A 24,887-nucleotide genomic window follows, 5' to 3' on the forward strand; every position below is an offset into this window, starting at 1 on the left:
GTGAATAGGTCATAAGCCCATTAAGCCAGCCCTGCCCATCACTCTTGCTCTATTAGAGGAGAGTTGCTGGGTCCAGCTCACACTCAAGGGCAAGGGATTACACAAGGACATGAATTCCATTAGGCAAAGGTCATTAAGGACCATGTGAAATACTTACTACCTCATTTAATATCATTTTTATCTTTTGACTTATTCCTTCCTCTCCTGCACTCTATAAATAGTACCTGTATTTGGAGATAGGGTCTTTAAAGAGGTACTTAAGTTACAATGAGGTCTACAGTCATTCCTAATCCAATATGACTGTTGTCCAATAAGAAGTTTACATTAGGACACACACACAGAGGGAAGAGCATGTGAAGATACAGAGAAAAGACAGTTATCTGTAAGCCAAAGATCAAGGCCTTAGAGGAAATTAACTCTGCTTCATCATCTAGACTCCAGAACACTGATAAAATTAATTTCTCTTGTTTAACCATTCAGTCTTTGCCATAGCAGAGTACCTAGCAAATCATTACATATGAATATAACACAATTTACTTATCATGTCTAATGCTGATAGATATTTGGACTAATAGAAATACAGCTGCTCTGAACATTACTGAAGATTATTTTTTTTAACATATGCACTCATTTCTTTTGAGCATAAACCTGGGTATAGAAATGCCAGTTCACAGGGTAAGTGTATGTTTAGCTTTATTATAAGTTGTGAGTTTTCCAAAGTGATTGTACCAATTTTTACTCTGGTAGTAAAGTCTAGTACAGTCAGCCCTCTGTATGTGCATTCTGCATTTGTAGATTCAAACAAGGACAGGTCAAAAATATTTAGAAAAAAAATTCCAAAATGTTATAAAAAGCAAAACTTGAATTTACATGTGCATTTACATTGTATTTACAACAATATAAATAGTATTTACATTGTATTAGGTGTTAAAATAGTGCACCCTTGTCTGCAGGGGATACCTTCCAAGACCCTAGTGAATGCGTGAAACTGAAGATAGTACCAAACCCCATATAAACTATGTGTCTTCCTATACATACCTATTTATGATAAAGTTTAACATAAATTAGGCAAGTAAAGTAATATCCAAATTTTCAGCATCAGTACTCTTATGCTTTAGGGCCATTATTAAACAAAATAAGGGTTATTTGACAGCAAGTATGCAGTACAATGACAGAGAAAATGATAATGAAGAGTGTAAGTGACTAATGGGTGGGATACACTGGACAAAGGGAGGATTTCTGTCCCAGCAGGATGGAGTGGAACAGCATGAGATTTCATCATGCTACTCAGAACATTACACAATTTAAAACTTATGAATTGTTTATTTCTAGAAATTTCCATTTAATATTTTGGGCTGCAGTTGACCACGGGTAAATGAAACTATGGTAAGTGAAACCATAAATGGTGCAGGGGACTATCATATAAGTAATCTAGAGATGGTTCAAAGTATATAGGATGGGACTCTGAGAAAAGATTGCAGAGTAGAACTTGGGCTTACTTCCTCTCACCAAAATACCAAAATTACAACTAACTGCTGAACAACCATCAAGAAATAGACTGGAACCTATCAAAAAAATATATCCTACACCCAAAGGCAATGAATAAGCCACAACAAGAGGGTAAAACAGGACAGTAGGAGGGGCCCTGTCACAATATAAGCAATCCCATACCAGTTGATGTGCAATCCACAGATTGGAAAATAAGTATATCACAGAGGCTCTCCCACAGGAGTGAGAGTTCCAAAGCCCACGTTAGGTTCCCCATCCTGGGGACCTGGCATTGGGAGGAGGAGCACCTGGAGCATTTGTTGTTGAAGGCCAACAGGGCTTTAGCACATGACCTCCACAGGACTGGAAGAGAGAGACTCCATTCTTGGAGGATACATATATGGTTTCATGTGCACTGGGTCCTAGGGAAAGCAGGGACTCCTTAAGAATCTGAGTCACACCTACCTGTGGGTATTGGCAGGGGGCATCTCTTGGGAAAGCAGGGGGCAGCTGTGGCTCACTGTGGGGGCAGGACATTGGAGAAGGAGGACAATCATAAGCATGAACTCTCTTGGAGGCTGCCATTTTGAAATAATCTGGCCACACCCAACATCCTACAGGCATGAGTGCTAAGAAGCCCCAGGGCAAACAAAAACAGTGTGGGAATACAGCCCCACTCATCAGCAAACAAGCTGCCAAAAGTCTTCCCAGGCACAGAGCCACTTCTTATCACACACAGCAACAAATCCCCATACACCAGAGGGACAAGAATCAGCACTTCCTACTAGTGGGCAGGCACCAGTCCCTCTCATCAGGATTCCTGCAACAAGCCACTGCAGCAATTTCAACCACTTGGGGGCCAACACCAAAGGCAAGAGAGGCTACAAACCTGTAGCCTGCAGAAAGGAGACCACACAGAAAAATGAAAATGAAAAGGAAGAGAAATATGACCCAGATGAAGGAACAAGACAAAATCCTAGAAGAAGGGCTAAGTAGAGATAAGCAACCTTCATGAAGAAGACTTTACAGTAATAATAGTGAAGATGATCCAAGATCTCTGAAGAAAATAAAACTAGAGGAAAATATTGAGATATTATGAGAAATGTTTAATAAAGAAATAGAAGATTAAAAAACAAGTAGAGATGAATAACACAATAACTGAAATGAAAAATTCACTAGAAGTAATCAGTAGCAGAGTATAGGAGGCAGAAGAATGAATAAGCAAGGTGGAAGACAGACTGGTAGAAATCTTAACTCAGGACAGAATAAAGAAAAAAGATTAAAAAGAAATGAAGACAGTCTCAGAGAACTCTGGGACAGCTTTAATGCACCAACATTCACATTATAGGGGTCTCATCTGCCAGAAGGAAAAGAGACAGAGAAAGGGCTGGAGAAAATATTGGAAGAGATAATAGCCAAAAACTTCCCTAACATAGGAAAGGAATCACTCACTCAAACACAGGAAGCACAACAAGTACCATAAAGAATAAATTCAAGGAGGAATACAAGACACATATTCATCAAAATGACCAGAATTAAAGACAAATAAAATGCTGAAAGCACCTACAGAAAAGCAACAAATAATGTACAAGGGAACCCTGAAAAGGTTATCAGCTGATTTTCCAGCAGAAAATCTACAGGCCAGAAGGGAGTAGAAATACATGCTTAAAGATATGAAAGGGAAAAACCCAATCAAGAATACCCTACCCAGCAAGTCTCTCATTCAGATCTGAGGAAGCAATCAAAGACTTTACACATAAGCAGAAGCTAAAAGAATTTGGCACCACCAAACCAGCTTTACTACAAATACTAAAGGAACCTCTCTATGCAGAAAAGAGAAGGCCACAGCTAGAAACAAGAAAATTGCAAATGAGAAGGCTCATCAGTAAAGGCAAACATATGGTAAAAGTAGGAAATCATTCACCTACAAATATAGTATCAAAATCACAATCATGAGAAGAGGAGCATAAAAAGGTAGGATACTGGAAATGCATTTGCAACTAAGAGAACAGAAACTTGAAACAATCTTAACCATATAAAGATTCCCATATCAAAACCCTATGGTAACTGCAAACCAAAATAGATACAAACAAAAAAGAAAAAGCAATATAAACACAACACTAAAGATAATCATCAAATAGCAAGAGTATAGAACAAGAGAAGAAGGAAGAAAAAAGACCAACAAAAACAAATCCAAAACAATTAACAAAATGGCAATAAGAACATACATATAAATAATGACCTTAAATGTAAATGGATTAAATAAATGCTCCAACCAAAAGATATAATCTGACTGAATGGATACAGAAACAAAACCCATATGTAGAAATCAACCATGGGAAAAGAAATGAGAAAAAGCTTACTAAATGGAGACTAAACAACATGCTACTAAAAACCCATGGGTCAATGAGGAAATCAAGAAGGAAATTAAAAAATATCTCGAGACAAATGATAATGAAGACAAAACTAGACCAAAAAAAAAAAAAGTTAAGGGGAGTTCCCGTCATGGCTCAGTGGTTAACGAATCTGATTAGTAACCATGACTTTGCAGGTTCGATCCCTGGCCTTGCTCAGTGGGTTAAGGATCTGGCATTGCTGTGAGCTGTGGTGAAGGTTGCAGACTCGGCTCGGATCCCACATTGCTGTGGCTCTGGCGCAGGCCGGTAGCAATAGCTCCGATTAGACTCCTAGCCTGGAAACCTCCTAGAAAAGGCAAAAAGACAAAAAAAAAAAAGACACAACGACTCAAAATCTACGGGATGCCACAAAAGCAGTGCTCAGAGAAAAATTCATAGCAACACAGGCTTTCCTCAAAAAAGAAGAAGTGTCTCAAATCAACAACTTAAATCACCACCTAAATGAATTAGACAAAGAAGAAGAAACTCTTAAGTCAGCAAAAGGAAGGAAATCATAAAGATCAGAGAAGAAATCAATAAAATAGAGATTAAAGAAAAGTACGAAAAATCAATAAAATCAAGAGCTGGTTCTTTGGAAAGGTAAACAAAATTGACAAACCTCTGGCCAGACTCTTCAAGAAGAGGAGAGAAAGGACCCAATAAACAAAATTAGAAATGAAAAAGGAAAATCGCAACGGACACTGCAGAAATACGAAAAAACCATAAGAGAATACTATGAACAACTATATGCCAACAAATTTGACAGTCTGCAAGAAATGGACAACTTTCTAGATCTTACATCCTACCAAAACTGAACCAAGAAGAAAGAGACCAACTGAACAGACTGATCACTAGAAATGAAATTGAATATGTCATAAAAACACCCCCTACAAATAAAAGCCCAGGACCGGATGGCCTTACAGGCAAATTCTACCAAACATACAAAGAGAATACGGTGCCCATACTCCTTAAATTTTTTCAAAAGGTTGAGGAAGAAGGAACACTCCCAAAGACATTCTATGATGCCACCATCACCCTAATTCCAAAAACAGGCAAAGATACCACCAAAAAAGAAAACTATCAGCCAATATCTTTGATGAATATAGACACAAAAATTCTCAACAAAATTTTATCCAACTGAGTCCAACAACATATCAAAAAGATCATACAACATGACCAGGTGGGGTTCATTCCAGGTTCAAAAGGATGGTTCAACAGGATGGTTCAACATACGCAGGTCAAGCAATGTCAAACACCACATTAACAAAAGAAAAGTCAAAAACCATATGATCATCTCAATAGATGCAGAAAAAGCATTTGACAAAGTCCAACATCCATTCATGATAAAAACTCTCACCAAAGTGGGTATAGAGGGAACATTCCTGAACATAATCAAAGCCATTTATGACAAACCCACAGCAAATATAACACTCAGTGGAGAAAAACTGAAAGCCTTCTCACTCAAATCTGAAACAAGACAGGGATGCCCACTCTCACCACTGCTCTTCAACATAGTATTGGAAGTCCTAGCCACAGCAATCAGACAAACAAAAGAAATAAAAGGCATCTAGATAGGAAGAGAAAAGGTAAAATTGTCACTGTATGCAGATGACATGATACTATACATAGAAAACCCTAAGGACTCGACCTCAAAACTACTTGAACTGATCAACAAATTCAGCAAAGTAGCAGGATATAAGATTAACATTCAGAAATCAGTCACATGTCTGTATACTAACAATGAAATATTAGAAAAGGAATACAAAAATACAATACCTTTTAAAATTGAAGCTCGAAAAATCAAATACCTGGGATTAAACCTGACCAAGGAGGTAAAGGACTTATATGTCAAGAACTATAAAATAGTAATCAAGGAAATTAAAGAAGATGTAAAGAAATGGAAAGATATTCCTTGCTCCTGGGTTAGAAAAATCAATATTGTAAAAATGGCTACACTACCCAAAGCAATGTACAGATTCAATGCAATCCCTATCAAATTGCCGATGACATTTTTCACAGAACTAGAAAAAAACAATCCAAAAATTTATATGGAACCACAAAAAGACCCAGAATTGCCAAAGCAATCCTGAGAAACAAAAACCAAGCAAGAGGCATAACCCTCCCAGACTTTAAGCAATATTACAAAACCAGTGTGGTACTGGTATCAAAACAGACAGACAGACCAATGGAACAGAATAGAGAACCCAGAAATAAACCCAGATACCTTATGGTCAATTAATCTTTGACAAGGGAGGCAAGAGCATAAAATGTGAAAAAGACAGTCTTTTCAGCAAGAAATGCTGGGAAACCTGGACAGCTGCATGCAAAGCAATGAAACTAGAACACACCCTCACACCATGCACAAAAATAAACTCAAAATGGCTTAACAACTTAAATGTAAGACAAGACACTGACAAACTCTTGGAAGAGAACATAGGCAAAACATTCTCTGACATCAACTTCATGATTATTTTCTCAGGTCATTCTCCCAAGGCAACAGAAATAAGAGCAAAAATAAACCAGTGGGACCTAATTAAACTGACAAGCTTTTGTGCAGCAAATTAAACCCAAAGGAAAACAAAAACACAACTTACAGAGTGGGAGAAAATAGTTTCGAATGATGCAACTGACAAGGGCTTAATCTCTAAAATATATAAACAACTTATACAACTCAACAACAAAAAAGCCAACAACCGAATGGAAAAATGGGCAAAAGAGCTGAATAGACATTTCTCCAAGGAAGATATACAGATGGCCAATAAACACATGAAAAAATGCTCAATATAACTCATTATTATAGAATTGCAACTCAAAACTACCATGAGATACCACTTCACAGCAGTCAGAATGGCCCTCATTAATAAGTCCACAAATAAGTGCTGGAGGGGTTGTGGAGAAAAGGGAACCCTCCTGCACTGTTGGTGGGAATGTAAGTTTGTATAACCATTATGGCAAACAGTATGGAGGTACCTTAGAAAGCTATACATGGAACTACCATATGACCCAGCAATTCTACTTTTGGTCATATATCTGGACAAAACCTTCCTTAAAAAAGACACATGCACCTGCATGTTCATTGCAGCACTATTCGCAATAGCCAAGACATGGAAACAACCCAAAGGTCCATCAACAGATGACTGGATCAGGAAGAAGTGGTATATATACACAATGGAATACTACTCAGCCATAAAAAGAAAAACATAATGCCATTTGCAGCAACATGGATGGAACTAGAGAATCTCATACTAAGTGAAATAAGTCAGAAAGACGAAGACAAATACCATATGATATCACTTACATCTGGAATCTAATATACAACACAAATGAACATTTACACAGAAAAGAAAATCATGGACTTAGGGAATAGACTTGTGGCTGCCCATGAGGAGAGGGGGGAGTGGGAGGGATTGGGAGCTTGGGTTTACCGGATGCAAACTATTGCTCTTGGAATGGATAAGCAATGAGATCCTGCTGTGTAGCACTGGGAACTATATCTAGTCACTTATGATGGAGCATGATGATGTGGGAAAAAAGCATGTATACATGTATGTGTAACTGGGTCACCATGATGTACAGTAGAAAATTGACACAACACTGTAAACCAGCTGTAATGAAAAAAATAAAAATCATTATATAAAAAAATAAAAACTTCTGAAAAGTCTACCACCATATGATTTCACAGGCAAATTCTATCAAACATTTAGAGAAGAGTTACCACCTATTGTTCTGAAACTCTTCCAGAAATTTGCAAATGAATGAACACCCCCAAACTCATAGTATGAGACTTATCATCACCCTGATACCAAAACCAGACAAAGATATCACAAAAAAGATAAATGCATGCCAATATCACTGATGAATATAGATGCAAAAATCCTCAACAAAATACTAGCAAACTGAGTCCAGAAATACAATAAAAGGATCATACACCATGATCACATGGTATTTATCCCAGGGATAAAAGGATTCTTCAATACCCGGAAATCTATCTGTGTAATATACCACATCAACAAATTGAATAATAAAAACCATATGATCATCTCAATAGATGAAGAAAAAAGCTTCTGACAAAACCCAGCTCCCATTCAGGATAAAAACTCTCCAGAAAGTGGGACTAGAGAGAACCTACCTCAACATAATAAAGCCTATGTGTGGTAAACCCACAGCTAACATCATTCTCAATGTTGAAAAGCTGAAAGTGTTTCCAGTAAGATCAGGAACAAGACAAGGATCTCCCTTCTTGCCACCTCTATTCAATATAGTTCCAGAAGTCATAGCCATGGCAATCAGAGAAGAAAGAGAAATAAAAGGAATCCAAATTAGAAAAGAAGTAAAACTGTCATTGTTTGCATATGACATGATACTACACATAGAAAATCCTAAAGACATTGTCATAAAATTACTGATAATTATGGATAATAAATAGGAATTTCCATTGTGGATCAGCAGGTTAAGGACCCAATGTTGTCTCTGTGAGTATGGGGGTTTGATCCCTGGCCTCCCTCAGTGTGTTAAGAATCTGGCATGATTGTAAGCTGTGGCATAGGTCATAGATGTGGCTCAGGTCTGGTATTGCTGTGATTGTGGAATTGGCTTTAGCGGCAGCTCCAGTTTAACCCCTAGCCCAGGAACTTCCATATGCCACAGGTATGGCCATAAAAAAAAAAAAAAAGAAGAGTTCCCGTCGTGGCACAGTGGTTAACGAATCCAACTAGGAACCATGAGGTTGCAGGTTTGATCCCTGACCTTGCTCAGTGGGTTAAGGATCCAGTGTTGCCGTGAGCTGTGGTGTAGGTCGCAGATGCAGCTCAGATCCCACGTTGCTGTGGCTCTGGTGTAGGCTAGCAGCTACAGCTCCAACTAGTGCCCTAGCCTGGGAACCTCCATGTGCCATGGGAGTGGCCCAAGAAATGGCAAAAAAGACAAAAAAAGAAAAAAAAAAGAAAGAGAGAAAGAAAGAAAAGAAAAGAAAGAAAACTATTAGAACTTGTCAATGAATTTGGTAAAGTTGCAGGATACAAAATTAATATACAGAAATCTCTTGCATTTCTATACATGAACAATAAAAGATCAGAAAGAGAAATTAGGGGAACAATACCATTTACCATCACATCAAAAAAGATAAAATGTCTAGGAGTAAATCTACCTAGGAGAGAAAGGACTTGTGTTGTGAAAACTATAAGATGCTCTTGACAGAAATCAAAGATGACATAAACAGATGTAAATTATACCATGCTCTTGGACTGGAAGAATCAATATTGTCAAAATGACTATATTACCCAAGGCAATCTATAAACACAATGCAATCTCTATCAAATTACCAATGACATTTTTCATAGAATGAGAAATTTTTTTAATTTGTATGGAAACACAAAAGACCCAGAATAGGCAAAGCAACCATAAAAAAATAAAAATAGAGCTGGAGGAATCAGGTTCCCTGGCTTTAGGACTATACTAAAAAGCTATAGTCATCAAAACAGTTTGGCACTGGCCCCCAAAAAATTGAAATATAGATCAATGGAACAGGATAGAAAGCCCAGAAATCAACCCACGCACCTATGGTCAACTAATCTACAACAAAGGAGGCAAAAATACACAATGGAGAAGAGAAAAATCTCTTCAATAAGTGGTGCTGGGGAAACTGGAGAGCTGCATGTAAAAGAATGAAATTTAGAACACTCTCTAACACCATATTTCAAAATAAAATAAAAATGAATTAAAGACCTAAAAATGGAAGTTCCTGTCGTGGCGCAGTGGTTAACGGATCCAACTAGGAACCATGAGGTTGCGGGTTCGGTCCCTGCCCTTGCTCAGTGGGTTAACGATCTGGCGTTGCCGTGAGCTGTGGTGTAGGTTGCAGATGCGGCTTGGATCCCACGTTGCTGTGGCTCTGGTGTAGGCTGGTGGCTACAGCTCTGATTCGACCCCTAGCCTGGGAACCTCCATATGCCATGGGAGCGGCCCAAGAAATAGCAAAAAGACAAAAAAAAAAAGACCTAAAAATAAGACTAGATACTATAAACCTCTTAGAGGAAAACAGGCCAAAGAGTCTTTCACATAAACTGCAGCAGTATCTTCTCAGATCTACCTCCCAGAGGTGAATGAAATTAAAAACAAAAATAAAAAAATGAAACCTAATTAAACTTAAAAGTTCATGCACAGCAAAGGAAACCATCAACAAAACAAAAAGACAACCCAAAGAAAGGGAGAAATGCAAATGAAGCAACCGACAAGGGATTAATTTTCAAAATATACAAACAACTTACACAGCTCAATATCATTTTAAAAAACCACCAACAACAACCCAATCAAAAAATGGGCAGAAAATCTAAATAGACATTTCTCTAAAGGAGACATCCAAATGACCAATAGGAACATGAAAAGTTGCTAAACATTGCTAATTTTTAGAGAAATGCAAATGAAAACTACTATAAGGTACCACCTTACACCAGCCAGAATGGCCATCATCAAAAAGTCCACAAACAATAAATGCTGGAGAGGGTGTGGAGAAAAGGGAACCCTCTTACACTGTTGGTGGGAATGTGAGCTGGTGCAACCATTATGGAAAACAGTGTGGAGTTTCCTTGAAAACTGAAAAATAGAATTACCATATGATACAGCAATCCCACTCCTGGGTATCTATTCAGAGAAAACCATGATTTGAAAAGATACTTGCACCTTAATGTTCATGACAGCACTATTTACAACATCCAAGACATGGAAGTGATCTAAATGTTAATTGGCAGACGAATGGATAAAGAAGATGTGGTACATATATACAATGCAATACTACTTACCCATAAAAAAGAATAGAATAATGCCATTTGCAGCAACATTGATGCACCTAGAGATTATCATACTAAGTGAAGTTAGTGAAAAATAAGCATAATATGATATCACTTATATGTGGAATCTTAAAAAGGGGGGGGAGGGATACAAATGAACTTACTTGTAGAACAAAACAAACTCACAAACTTTGAAATAAAACTTATGGTTACCAAATGGGACAGCTACGGGTGGGGAGGGATGGACTGGGGGTTTGGATTTGGCATATGCACACTGTAGTACATGTAATGACTGGCCAGTGGGAACCTTCTGTATAGTAAGGGAGCTTTAAATAATATGCTGTGATGGTCTATGTGTGGGAAAAGAATGGATATGTATATGTGTAACTGAACCACTTTGTTGTGCATTAGAAATTATCACATTGTAAATGAATTATACTTCAACAAAACTAAAAAATAATTTCCATATAAGTTTGGCTGCTATGATTGTTGTACACATATAAATGTAATAAAAATTCATTAAGTAATTAAAAAAATAAATAATAAACTGTTAAAAAAACAGACTAAAAGTATATAGGAGGGTGTTCATAGATTGCATGCAAATATTATACCATTTTATATAAGAGACTTGAACATCCATGGAGTTGTGTGTCCATGGAGCTTCCAGAACGAATCCCAATACCCTACAGATACTGAAGAATGACTATATCTATTATTTTTAATACTATGAAAAAGATACTGTTTAATTTACCTAGTGGCTATTTCCATTTTATGGATATCAGTCAACATGAGAGTAACGAGGCACTAGAGACTTAGAACTAGAGACTTAGAACTAGTTTCTATGCACTGATGTTGCATGCTGTCTTCTATTTAAAAATTAAAATTAGAATCGATGACTCGAATCTTAGTAACATGGTTTGCTTTTTGGTTATTACTATTTATTTTCCATGGGCAGCAAACATTCCAAGGAGCTTAAAAATAACATAATTTTTCTTGCCTGAACATCATTTCCTTTCCTCCAAGAACATGTATGATTGAAGAAATTATTTTTATTGTGTTAATGTTCTACTGAATAAAATAGTCTCAGGCTTTTTCAGTAATCAAAAAAATATATTAAGGATGCTGAGATGTTTTATGTGAATTCTCAGGGCAGAGAATCCAAATCTATGAGGCTGTACTTATGTTATTATTGCTATTTACCTTTTAGAAAAAAAATTATATTCCAGGTGTTTAAATATTAAATCGTGTCTGGCATAGGTGTCCGTCCAATTTTGATTATATTTCATAAAAAGTTTAACTTCATCCATGTTGTAACTTCCTTTTTACTGTGGAGAATTTTCATTTTGAAGACTATTCACTTAAAATGAAGTCTAGGCTCTGCTATACAATTAACATGAATGATTCTCTCACATATTCAGAATTCTGAATATTCTTCCTACTATGAAAGAAGTTCATTTATAGAAATTACCTCTGGTATCACACAAATATTCCTAAACAATTAATGAAGTAGGTTGCATAAAAATAAGCTTCAGTAATCTTGTTTCCTTATCTATAGCACAAGAGACTCAGAAAGCAAAATGATATAGAAAAGATGGCAAGGTTTGGAGTCAAGAGACCAGGTTTAAAACTAACATTAGCTGTTTACCAGATGTGCTACCTTAGACAAGTTACCTAAATCTTCTGAACCTGTTTCCTGACTAACCAAGTGGAGATAACAATAGTATTGCACATGGTCCTTGTAAAATTAAACGAGGTGAATGAAGTATGTGAAGCACTTAGCCCAGTGTCTTTCTAGAATATAGACCACCGTTATTAGGTGTTTTGTCTAAATAAATTAAGAGTAACTCCAAATTTATAATTTCTTGTTGTGTCTCTGTACACGAGCCAACTAGCTTGGCTTTACCCCTAATTTCTTCCCCTCAAGCTACAAAGTTACATACATCCACTTAGATTGATTTTGAATTTTGAAATAATTCATTGCAGGAAGAATATTCAGAATTCTGAATATGTGAAAGAATAATTCATGTTAACTGAATAGCATAGCCTGGGCTTCATATTAAAAGAGCAGTCTTTGAAAATGAAAATTCTTCAACTATTCTCCGGAGTAAATGAAGTCACAACATTGATGAAGTTAAATTTTAAGAGATATAATCACAATCAGACACCTTTTGCCAGACACAATTCCAATATTTAACAAATCTTCACAATAACCTTGAGTGACAGATAAACTAAGCTTTATTTACAAATAAAGGAAGGTTGAGAGAAGAAGGACATGGAAAAAAAATGCTCAACATCACCAATTATTAGAGAAATATGACTCAAAACGACAATGAGAAGTTTCCGTCATGGCTCAGTGGCTAACTGATCTGACTAGGAGCCATGAGGTTGCAGGTTTGATCCCTGGCCTTGCTCAGTGGGTTAAGGATCTGTCATTGCCGTGAGCTGTGGTGTAGGTCGCAGACATGGCTTGGATCCCACGTTGCTGTGGCTGTGGCGTAGGCTGGCAGCTACAGCTCCAACTGGATTCCTAACCTGGGAACCTCCATATGCCGTGGGAGTGGCCCTAGAAATGGCAAAAAGACCAAAAAAAAAAAAAACTACAATGAGATACCACCTCGCACTGATCAGAATGGCCATCATTAAATAAATTTACAAATAACAAATCCTGGAGAGGGTGTAGAGAAAAGGGAACACTCCTACACTATTGGTAGGAATGTAAATTGGTATAACTACTATGGAAAACAGTATGGAGTTTCCTCAGAAAACTAAATATAGAAATACTATATGATCCAATCCCACTCCTGGGCATTTATCTGGATGACTACAATTCAAAAAATACATGCACCTCTATGTTCATAGCAGCACTATTCATAGTATCCAAGACATGGAAACAACCTAAAGGTCCATCAACAGATGAGTGGATTAAGAACATGCGGTACATATACGCAATAGACTACTACTCAGCCATAAAAAAGAATGAAATAATGCCATCTGCAGCAACACGGATCCAACTAGAGATTATCACACTGAGTGAAATAAATCAGAAGGAGAAAGACAAATACTATATGATGTCACTTATATGTGGAATCTAAAATATGACACAAATGAACTTATCTATAAAACAGAAACAGACTCAGAGACTAGAGAAAAGACTTATGACTATCAAATGTGAAGGTGAAGGGAATGGGATGGACTGGGGTCAGTATATGCAAACGATTACATTTAGAATGGACAAGCAATGAGGTCCTACTGTATAGCACATGAAATTATATCTAATCTCTTCAGACAGATCACGATGGAAGATAATGTAATAAAAGGAATGTATATGTGTGTGTGTGTGTGTGTGTGTGTGTGTGTGTATGAGACTGGGTCACTTTGCTATAGAGTAGAAATTGGCACATTGTAAATCAACTATACTTTAATTAAGAAAAAAATCTTTCTATATATATAGAAAGATTCAGAGAGGTTAAATTGATTTGCTCAGAGCCACACCCAAGGTTAATAGCTACTTGAATAAAAACAAATCCAGGGCTATGTGACCCCCAAAATCATAAACTTATTCCCTCCTTTCCACTTTAATGCACATATTTTATAAAGTTTTATATCCCAGAGAACACCCAAAAGGCATTTTAGAGGTCAGATGGCATTTCTATCTAGAAGCAGCACCTAGTGATACATAAATATAGTACCATCAAGGATACAAGTTCTTCCCCTGGAAAATGGAGCTTACCTTTAACAGAAATGTTGAAAGGCTTCTCCACCATCCCAGCCACAGTGTTCACACTGCAGACCCAGACTCCTGAGTCAGGGGGCAGGATCCGGTGGATAGTGAAGGTGGCCACTGAGAGACGACCCGTATGGTTAAAGTCATTTGGCTGGAAAGGTCAAATACAAAAAAAAAAAAAAAAGCTTCCAGAGAGGTATAAACACAAAGGTCCATGACACTGACCCCATCTCATTGTTAAATAAAAAGTTTTCTAGGAGAGATTAAGAAGTTCAGGGCAATGTTTGTATAAGCACTGGCTTATTTCCAAAGCTATTGTAGTAGCCCTGAAAGTTTATGTTGGATTGACGCCCTTGCAGATCCTGCTGTTGTGTTTATGTGTTTGGGAGTGTGGGGTAAACACTTAACAAGCAAAAAGTCTAATTCCTCCTCAAGTGCTTATGGTAACATTTGTTCCTTTCTGGTCCAAAAGTCTGGGTGAAAAGACAAAATGGCGTCCTACAGTGTTTGAGGGGCTGCCAAGTATGGTTTTAGGGAAAAGGCCAGGACTCTGAAGACACATGGACTTGAGTTCCCATCCCAGCTCTGCCACTTTTGAACAATCCCTTAGTTATTTAACCCAGCCAGTTTCCACTTCTGCAATAAGGGGATGGTAATGTTAAGTAAGACATGTAGAGTATGTCTTACTAGAAGGTAGCTGTTACTTCAACAAACTCATGGAAGGGCCAACACAATTTTGGAAGCTATCTATTGGTTTCAACTACCTAATGGATTGTTTGAATAGAATCAGGAACATTCAAGATCTGAACATTCTACATATCCTTCCCCCAAGAAGTCACTTGAATCTGCCTTCCAGTCAAATGGATTTTCAGTCATCTTCAAGAGAAATATATCATAACTCTTTCCAAATCTTTAGATAAGAAAATGCATCTGTTTCCTTAGGATCAAGTGTGACACAGAGAAATTTGAGGTGGCTCCTCTCTCTGCTACACAGGTGGTTGGGAGAAGGTAGGGAAACATATTGAAAAAGCAGCTTGGTCCTTTCCAGCAAAGAAGAATGCTGTGATGGTATCCTATGCAGTGACCACCGGCAATGATGACAAAGTGCAGAGGCAGAGAGACCCAAGCTATGTGTCCAGACCTAAGGGCTTCTGTGGATCATAGTTTCTGAATTGGAGATGTGGGTTTGCGTCTGCCTAGAGTCAAATGGATTATGCTAAATTTTCCTCTTCTTTTTGTCAAAGCTAACAACACCCTAGCCTAGTAGAATGCAAGTCTTGAATGGAATCTAGCTTTTAGTAGGGTAACTACTATATCAAAATCATTTAGTGCTGTCAGAAGGGAAGATTAAGAATAACTCTTACATGGAGCACTGTCCCATCTGGCTTAACCAGGGTCATTTCTTCATTAGCAGGTAGTGGCCAGCCAGATGCTTTGCAGATGGGGTTAAATTTACCACTGTTTACTTCTATGTGATCTGGCATATCCTCTATCTTTGGAGTCATCCTTGGAATGCCTGAATGAAAGAAACAGCACTGTGAGGTCTAATCTTTAACACAACATAAAAACAAGTAATTTAGCAAGTCATGCACTGGACAAGAACTTAGCAAATACTATATTGTTTTATCATCACATAGTAAACTTTTGGGGTGGGTGCTAATGTGGTTCCCATGTTATAGATGAGGAGACTGAGGCTAGGAGTCCAGGTTCAAGGTCATATCTTTATGAATCCAGAACTCACACTTTGCCATAATGATGCACTTTTTCAGTAAACCTAGAAGATAGGTCTCAGTGTTGGAATGAGCATCACTACCACATCTCTGCAGATCTTGCTATTAGGTTCTGCTCTTGATTTTTTAAGAGAATTTTTTAAAAAAACAAAAGCACGAAATTATTTCTTTCTATTCTGCAAGTTTCTGATACTACTGATCAACAGTATGATCATTAGTTTTGATATCTGAGAGATGTCTTATCAATTAGAAAGTCTGCAAATGGCAGACAATTCATTACATACACATTTCCATCCAAGAAGGAAGATGGAATAAAACTCCACCAAGTTAATTTCTAGTCAACAGCAAAATTTAAAATGTTGCTGCCAATATGGAGAGAAAAAGAATATCTGTGATATCAACTAAGGTATCAGGATTCCTTACTATGCATAGTAATATATGCATAGTAAAGAATGAATAATCCTGGAGTTGCCATCGTGGCTCAGCAGTTAACGAACCTGACTAGCATCCATGAGGACATCAGCTCAATCCCTGGCCTTGCTCAGTGGGTTAAGGATCTGGCGTTGCCGTGAGCTGTGGTGTAGGTCGCAGATGTGGCTCCGATTCCACATTGCTATGGATGTAGCATAGGCCGGAAGCTCCAAATGGACCACTAGCCTGGGAACCTCCATAGCTGCAAGTGCAGCCCTAAAAAAAGACAAAAAGACAAAAATAAAAGAATGAATAATCCTGAAATACAACAATTTTACTCCAAACTGTAGGGTCATAGAGAATTTCAGATCATTTGTTACTAAATGTTGGACATGATTGAAAACAGCCCAACACTTAGTAAAAAAGATAGGAGGTAGAGATGCACTTAAAGCATCTAAGGGAAACATTGGGGAAATTGCTTAGTTCTTTCCAGCAAAAAAAGAACAGCAGTCACTTATGTGCTGTTCCATATCAGTGGTAGGAAGAGGCAGTCAAGGCAAACAAATCAATATAGATATTTTTTATTGATATCCTATTTCCCAGGCCTAACATGAAACAGGTAAAGTGTAGGAGTAGGAGGGAAAGAGGTCTAATAACCACAAAGGTAATTTCTTGATATATCTGCAGACTTGGAGAGATTGTGATTAGAAAATATGCCAAATTGCTCAGCCACAAAAGTTATTGACATTGGAGTTCAAAGTGTTTAACACCATGTCTTTCCTTCATTATCCCCCTGTATTTTCTGCGGTTGGATGGAGGTAAAGGTGGATGTATAGGTGGAAAAGGGTATGAGGGAAAGGGGGCTGCTCCCTGAAAGCCTGGGGCCTGGATCTGAGTCTGAGATTCTCACACCTTTTATAACATCAGCCTTTGAAGATAAAGGAGGTGGAGCAATAAATTCAAATCATTAAACTTGTCCTTTGCCCATTTTCAATCCATCCTCTGGTAGCTGCACAGCATTTCCTTCCTTCCTAAGCCCTCCCAGATTCCCTCCCTGTAGCAAAGTCCAAACACCGGGGAAGAAGAGAAAGTATAAAGCTGACAAGCTAAAGCCTTTGAGAAAACAAGTTTTGGCATTTCCCACCATTTTGTTTTGATTTTTAGAACTCACAGAGAAAAACTATAAATGTCTTACTATTCTTACTGTAGATTTCACTGGATGTACATTATTTATATTTGATTGAAAATGTAATATATGCTTTTTATTTTTAAGTTTTGAAAATTTGCTTCTTAATGTATATAACTTGATCCCCTTGCTGTACAGTGGGAAAATAAAATTTAAAAAAATAAAATAAAATAAATAAAGGATTCATCTCAGAAAAAAAATATATATTCTAGGGCAGGGGTCAGTGAACTCTCTTTACAGGACTGTAGATGATAAATATTTTCAGCTTTGTAAGCCCTGTGTTCTCTGTGTTAACTATTCAACCCTGTTGTCACAGAGTGAGAGCAGCCCTACATGATACATTGTAAACAAATGGGCGTGGCTCAGTTCCAACAAATTTTTTTGTGACAACAGATTGTGAGGCAATAAAAAGGAATGAGGTGGGTAATGATATGTGCTATAATATAAATAAACCTCAAAAATGGTATGGTAAGTAAAAAAAAAAAATCCAGCCACAAAAGACTACTGTATTTTATGATCCCATTTATAGAATATGAAATGTCAAGAATAATTAAATTTGTACACATATAAAGTAAATTAATGGTTGCCAAGGGCTGAGAAGAGTGAAGAATGAGTGCTAATAGACACACAATTTCTTTTGGTAAGATGAAAATATTCTAAAATTATATTGTGTTAATGGTTGCACAACTCTATAAAGCATTGAACTGTACTTTTTAAAGGGATGAACCTCATGATATAAAATTATATCTCAATAAAACTTTTTATTTTTTTAAGTAGGCTTGATTTGGACTGTGGGTCAGAGTTTGCTGACCTCTGCTCTATGGTAATTCTAAACCAGAATTATTTAAAATTTTGTTTTGAAGATTATTTTTTCTTTTTTATTTTTTGAAAAAAAATCTTTTATCCAAATTCCTACAAAGTAATTCTTTCCCTCTTGTGCCTATCCAGGGAACAGGCTGGTCCTAGAGAAGGGAGCAGAAAACGTAGGCAGAGCCCTCAGTTGGCCAATTATCACTTGATATGCTACAAAGAGCATATCGTTTATTTCTAGTGGAAAGGCCATAGAAAAGAATCAGAAAGCTGTCCTTTAGAACATGTGCTATACTCTTCCCTACTTCTGGACAGAAACAGAAAGAGTTTGAGAATCTTGGGCTATTGGGGCAAGAATAATGCCAGCAAAGCTGAACATGGCCCTGACTACAGTGTTACCTTGCTTTACCTTCTTTCTCACACTGGAGCCCTTGGCGTCCTGGAGAGCAGAGGCATCCCTGGAACCGATCACACATCTCCCCATTGGTGCACCTGCAGCTAAGCTTACAGTCTGGCCCATAATAACCAGGCAGGCATGCTGTAAACGAAGGCATCAAAAACCAGTGTTAATCTAGGGAAAGGATGAAAACTCAGGCTATAGTTGAAGCCTATAGTTTTAGTTTTCTTTCCAAGCTATTAACTTCATTGATTCATAAAAGGTAGTGGATGATTTATTTGCATTATCTGAATTACCAGGAAGTTAAAGGGTTGAGGAATACTGTTTCCAGGAGAGTTGAAAAGGCTCCTACCAAACCATCCTTCTCAAAAACAACAACTCTATTTAAAAAGCAACTACCTGAAATCACTGATGAGCGGTACAGGGTGGGTTCAGGGGTAAACAGGCAAGTTTTGAGGGGAATTTAAATTTAATGTAGGAATGATGTTCTCCCTACTTTTCAGCTTTTAGTCTAACAGCTAGTACAGTTGCCACTATGTGGGGAAACTAAAACTCCAAAGAAAATCTCTAGTCTTACTGACCCAAAGAACTAGAGGACAGAGTCAGGGCAATTGCAGGCACTGGAAAGTGAGAGGGAAAATCTAGAAAGGGAAAGCCATAAAGAGGAAGTCCCAAATTTTTGGCTGGCCCCTGAGCCACACATCTTAAGTGCAGACTTATCCAGTCAAGGACAAAAGGAATGAACTGAGTTTGAGTTGATGCCTAGGAGTCAGTTTGCAGTTTGAGTCATACCAAACTGATTACCTGATAGGACATAACAAAACAAAATAAATGCTTCTCAAAGGTATGTATCATACTCCAGAGTCTACTCAGTGTAACATTTGCAATGTCCAAAATTCAATAAACCCAAGAAGAAATGAAAAATTCTGACCCATTCTCAAGAGAAAAGAAAATCAACAAAGACCAAGCTTGAAGACCCAGATGTTGGAAATAGTAACTGTAATAACTATGCTCAGTAATAAAGGAAAATATGCTCACAACAAATGAAATAATGAGAAACCTTAGCAGAGAAATTTAAACTATAAAAAATAGTCAAAAAGATATTCCAGAAGTGAAAAATACAATTTTTGAAATAAAGACAGCACTGCGTGGACTTAGCAAGAGAATGTAGAGGACAGAAGAATGAATGAACTTAAAGCTACATCAATAGATATCCAGTATGAAGAACACAGATAAGGAAAAAATTATTAGAGCCTCACAGGCCTAAGAGACAATATCAAAGGGTCTAACATATATGTAATTGGAGGTCCAAGAACGGAGTCTGTGAGGACACTAAAATATTTCAATTCATAAAGTTTTAGTGATTTCTTGAGCCAGGCATGGGCTGGGATAAATTAATAAAGATAACCCTGTAAATTGGGTCTAGAGACATATTCACTGTGAAGCTAATGAAGTTTATGTTTTAGCCTCCTCACATTCATGCCTCCCTTCTGGGCTCTAGCAAAGTGTTCACATCTATACATTTTTTTTTAAAGTTTGCATATGACTTTGTAAATTTTTTGTCTTTTTTTGTCTTTTTAGCACCACACTCTTGGCATATGGAGAGTCCCAGGCTAGGAGTCAAATCAGAGCTGTAGTCGTTGGCCTATACCACAGCAACACCAGATCCAAGCCACATCTGTGACCTACACCACAGCTCACGGCCACACCAGATCCTTAACCCACTGAGCGAGGCCAGGGATTGAACCTGCATCCTCATGGATACTAGCCAGATTTGTTTCCAATGAGCCACGACAGGGACTCCTTTAATTTTTTTTTTAAAGAGTACCTGGATCTGCTCCTAATCAGATTCACCTTTTATTTTAAGGGGTACATTTCTGACAGCATGTGGGATTCCTTCACTTCTGTAGCTCCTTCAGTGTTCCATGGGGCCAGATACAGCATTTAGATGGAACTGAGTGAGGTTTTACAGGTAGCCAAAGCTTACTTTTGTTTAATTCTCCTCTTTGTCCTCATACTCTAAGCCCCTAGAGTTGTGCTTTCCAGTATAGTAGCTGCTAGCCATGGATGGCTACAGAGCACTTAAAATCTAGCTGGTCCAAATTGAGATATCAAAGACCTAGTATGAAAAAAAGGAATGAAACACATTTCATTAATACTTTTTTCTATTGATTACATGTTGAAAGGATAATAGTTTCTATATATTTGGTTAACTGAAGTATTTAAATTATTTCACCCACATCTTTTAACTCTGCAGTGTGACAATTAGAAATTTTTAAATTATATATGTGACTTGTTTATACTGCTACTGAAATGCTCTGCCCTAGAGCATTGTTATCAAGTTGCCAGGATCCCATCACAGATCCCAATGGTGCCAGACATGGAAAACGCATAGTTAACTTTGGATAAAAATATCAAAACCCTTTAGCTCAGCAATAGATAGTTGACTGAGCAGTCCCGGTAAGTCTTAGACTCTTATTTCCAGATCTCCTTGGAATACCTGATAGAACCTCTTCTCTTCAAGGGAGGCACTGGTTCATACCTTCATTGCACTGCAGACCTTTCCAGCCTGTAGCACAGGAACACCCATAGGGGTCTGGGAGACAGAACACGTAGGACTTGCATCCCTCTGGTCCACTACATCTTTCTTTACAAGTTCTGCCAAATGTATGCAGTTCACAAGCTTTGGGGTGAGAAAAAGAGGATTCAGGATCAAATATGCAACCTTTTGAAATGCATGCATCTTCTTTTAAAGCATTTCTCTTAGACCAGTGACGATGGAAGATAATCCAATCTCAGTTTGGCACCCTTATGACCCATTTTGCAGATAATGAAACTGCTTCACAGAGAGGATATCAGAGCCATAACCCCCAGTTATGTGGGTTGTGTACAGCTAGGGAGTGACATTCACATTATAGATGTTATATATTTGTACACTTATAACAACTTTCCAGTTGACAATAAAGAGTATTTAAGAAAGGGCACTTTTTTTTATGGCTGCACCCACAACATATAGAAGTTCCTGGACTAGGGATTGAATTTAAGCCACAGATGTGACCTATGCCACAGCTGTGGCAATGTCAGATCCTTTAACCCACTAAACCAGGCCAGGGATTGAACCTGCACCTTTGCAACAATCCCAGTTGCTGCAGTCAAGTTGTTAGCCCACTGCACCACAGCGGGAATTCTCCAACAGGGCACTTTTAAAAAACTCACACCAAAGTACCAAACGGCTTCACAGAGGCCATTCTCAACTGTGTCCAGATCTAAAATTCTAGATCCAGCAACTATGGTTCTTTTAATCCACAAGTTATTCATCAAGTACTCTTGACTTACCCTTCTCACATGTTCGCCCCATAAACCCAGGAGGGCAAATGCATTCTCCAGTATCTTCATGGCAGATCCCATTGTTCATGCAAGCTGTGCACACACGGTTACATTCAGGTCCCCACTTCTGAGCTTCACACCCTTTTATTAAGGAAAATAAGACTATGGTGAGTAGAGTACATTCATTCAACAAAGCTTTATTGAGCCCTGGCTACATGTTAGTCATGATGAATCATATTAGTGGACACTGGTGAACAAGGATAAATAAAATACAGCTCAGAGGCAGTTGGTGCTGATCCTGTAACCAAAAATAGGAAATTGCTGGCTGAGCTCAGCCTTAGTGCTGGATCATCTGCCATAAAATAATGGAATTTTAGGATGTCAGAGTGGGAAGAGACCTTAACAACAGGTAACAAGTTTACAGAGGAGCCCTTTATTTAAACATTTAATTTAACATCTAAAACAATGCTGCTCTGAGTGGAGGAGGAGACAAGATGGCAAAGTAGAAGGACTTGAGCTCACTTCATCTCACAAAAACACAAAAATCACAACTAACTACTTAATAATCACTGCAAAACACCAGAACCTATCCCAAAAAAAGATATTCTACATCCAAAGACAAATAAGAAGCCACGGTGAGAGGGTAGGAGGGGCACTTTCATGATATAATCCAATCCTATACACACAAGTTGGTCAACCAACAAAGGAAAATAATTAAAATTGCAGTTCTCCCACAGGAGTGAGAGTTCTGAGCTCCACATGAAGCACCCTAGCCTGGATGTCTAGCAACATGAGGAGGAACACTCAGAGCATTTGGCATTGAAGGCCAGCAGGGTTGAGCACAGGAGCTCCACAGGACTGGGGGAATAGAGAGTCCATTCTTGGAGGACACAGGTTTCAGGTATACTGGACCCAGGACAAAGCAGTGATTCCATAAGAATCTGGGCCAGACCTACCTGCAGGACTTTCACTTGAAGAAACAGAAGTCAGCTGTGGCTTGCTGTGAGGTCAAAGAAACTGACAGTGGAGGTCCCAGGGAATACTGGCATGACCTTTTACCATTTTGGCACCAAGATCAGGTCCCACCCAACAGCCTTCAGGCCCCAGTGCTGGGATGCCTCAGGGCAAACAATGAACAGAGTGGGAACAAAACCAACCCATCAGCAGATATGCTGCCTAAAGTTGCTGAGCCCACAACTGCCTCTAAATACACCCCTTAATATGGCCTTGCTCACTAGAGGGACATAATCCAGCTCCATTCACCAATGGCAGACACCAGACCCTCCCACCAGGAAGCCTGCACAAGCCCTTGGACCAAACTTGCCCACCGGAGAGGAAGACACCAGAAGAGAGAAGAATTACAATTGTGCAGCCTTCAGAAAGAAGACCACAAATACAGAAAATTAGACAAAATGAGATGGCAGAGAAATATGTTCCAGATAAAGGAATAAGATGAAACCCTAGAATGACAACCAAGAGAAGTGGAGATAGGTAAACTACCTGAAAAAGAATTCAGAGTGATGACAATAATGATCTAAGATCTCAGAAGAAGAATGGAGGAACAGACCAAGAAGATACAAGGAATGTTTAATGAAGAGCAGAAATTTAAATAAAAAATAAACAAAGATGAACAATACAATAACTAAAAGAAAAAAATACACTAGAAGGAATCAATAGGAGAATAAATGAGGCAAAAGAATAAATAAATTAGGTAGAAGACAGACTGATGGAAATCACTGATGCAGAAAAGAATGAAGAAAAAAATGAAAAGAAATGAGGACAGTCTAATAGAACTCTGGGACAACTTTAAACACATCAACATTTGCATTTTAAGAGTCTGAGAAGAAGAGAGAAAGTGCCTGAGAAAATATTTGAAAAAATGACAGCTGAGAACTTCCCTAGCATGGGGAAGGAAATACTCACTTAAGTGCAGGAAGTACAGTGAGTCCCATACAGGATAAACACATGGAGGAACAACCTGCGACACATATTAATAAAACTGACAAAAAATAAAGACAAAGAAAAATATTAAAAGCAACAAATGTTATCAGATGATTTTTCAGCATAAATTCTATACACCAGAAAGGAGAGGCAAAATATATTGAAAGTGATGAAACCTACAAACAATAATACTCTACCCAGCAAGACTCTAATTCAATTTAATGGAGAAATCAAAAGCTTTACAGACAAGCAAAATCTAAGAGAATTCAGCACCACCAAATCAGCTTTATAGCAAATGCTAAAGGAACTTCTCTAAGTGGAAAAGAAAAGATCACAAATAGAAACAAGAAAATTATGAATGGGTAAGGTCACTGGTAAATGCAAACATATAGTAAAGGTAGGAAATTATCCACACAAAACTGTGGTATCAAAACAAGCAATTATGAGAAGAGGAGAGTACAAATGAAATATGGAAAGGCATTGAAAATTAAGGGACCAGCAACTTGAAACAATAGCATATATCAAAACCTCATAAGAATCACAAAGCAAAACTCTACAACAGACACACAACACACACAAAAAAAGGAATACCTATAAACACTGAAGATAGGCATCAAACCTCAAGATTAGAAACAAAAGAGGAAGGGGAAAAAAAGATCTACAAAAATAAATTCAGAAGAATTAACAAAATA

The 24,887-nt window shown here is 37.8% G+C and overlaps 1 protein-coding gene across 4 annotated transcripts in view; it reads right to left on the reverse strand.

The window, feature by feature from the left end:
• TEK (TEK receptor tyrosine kinase) overlaps positions 1–24,887 on the reverse strand; it is a 118,101-nt gene that overhangs the window by 30,550 nt on the left and 62,664 nt on the right. For 2 of the 4 annotated variants that reach the window (XM_047767535.1, XM_047767536.1), the window contains exons 5-9: positions 22,264–22,395; positions 21,470–21,610; positions 18,940–19,068; positions 15,758–15,909; positions 14,400–14,544 (exon numbers count right to left, since the gene is read on the reverse strand). In XM_047767535.1, coding sequence (XP_047623491.1) covers positions 14,400–14,544; positions 15,758–15,909; positions 18,940–19,068; positions 21,470–21,610; positions 22,264–22,395 — 699 coding nt within the window. The remainder of the gene's footprint in view (positions 1–14,399; positions 14,545–15,757; positions 15,910–18,939; positions 19,069–21,469; positions 21,611–22,263; positions 22,396–24,887) is intronic. The other 2 variants (XM_047767537.1, XM_047767538.1) reach the window with 1 other exon arrangement.

The sequence above is a fragment of the Phacochoerus africanus genome, chromosome 2, assembly GCF_016906955.1.
Source record: "Phacochoerus africanus isolate WHEZ1 chromosome 2, ROS_Pafr_v1, whole genome shotgun sequence".
In the NCBI taxonomy this organism is placed as follows: Eukaryota; Metazoa; Chordata; class Mammalia; order Artiodactyla; family Suidae; genus Phacochoerus; species Phacochoerus africanus.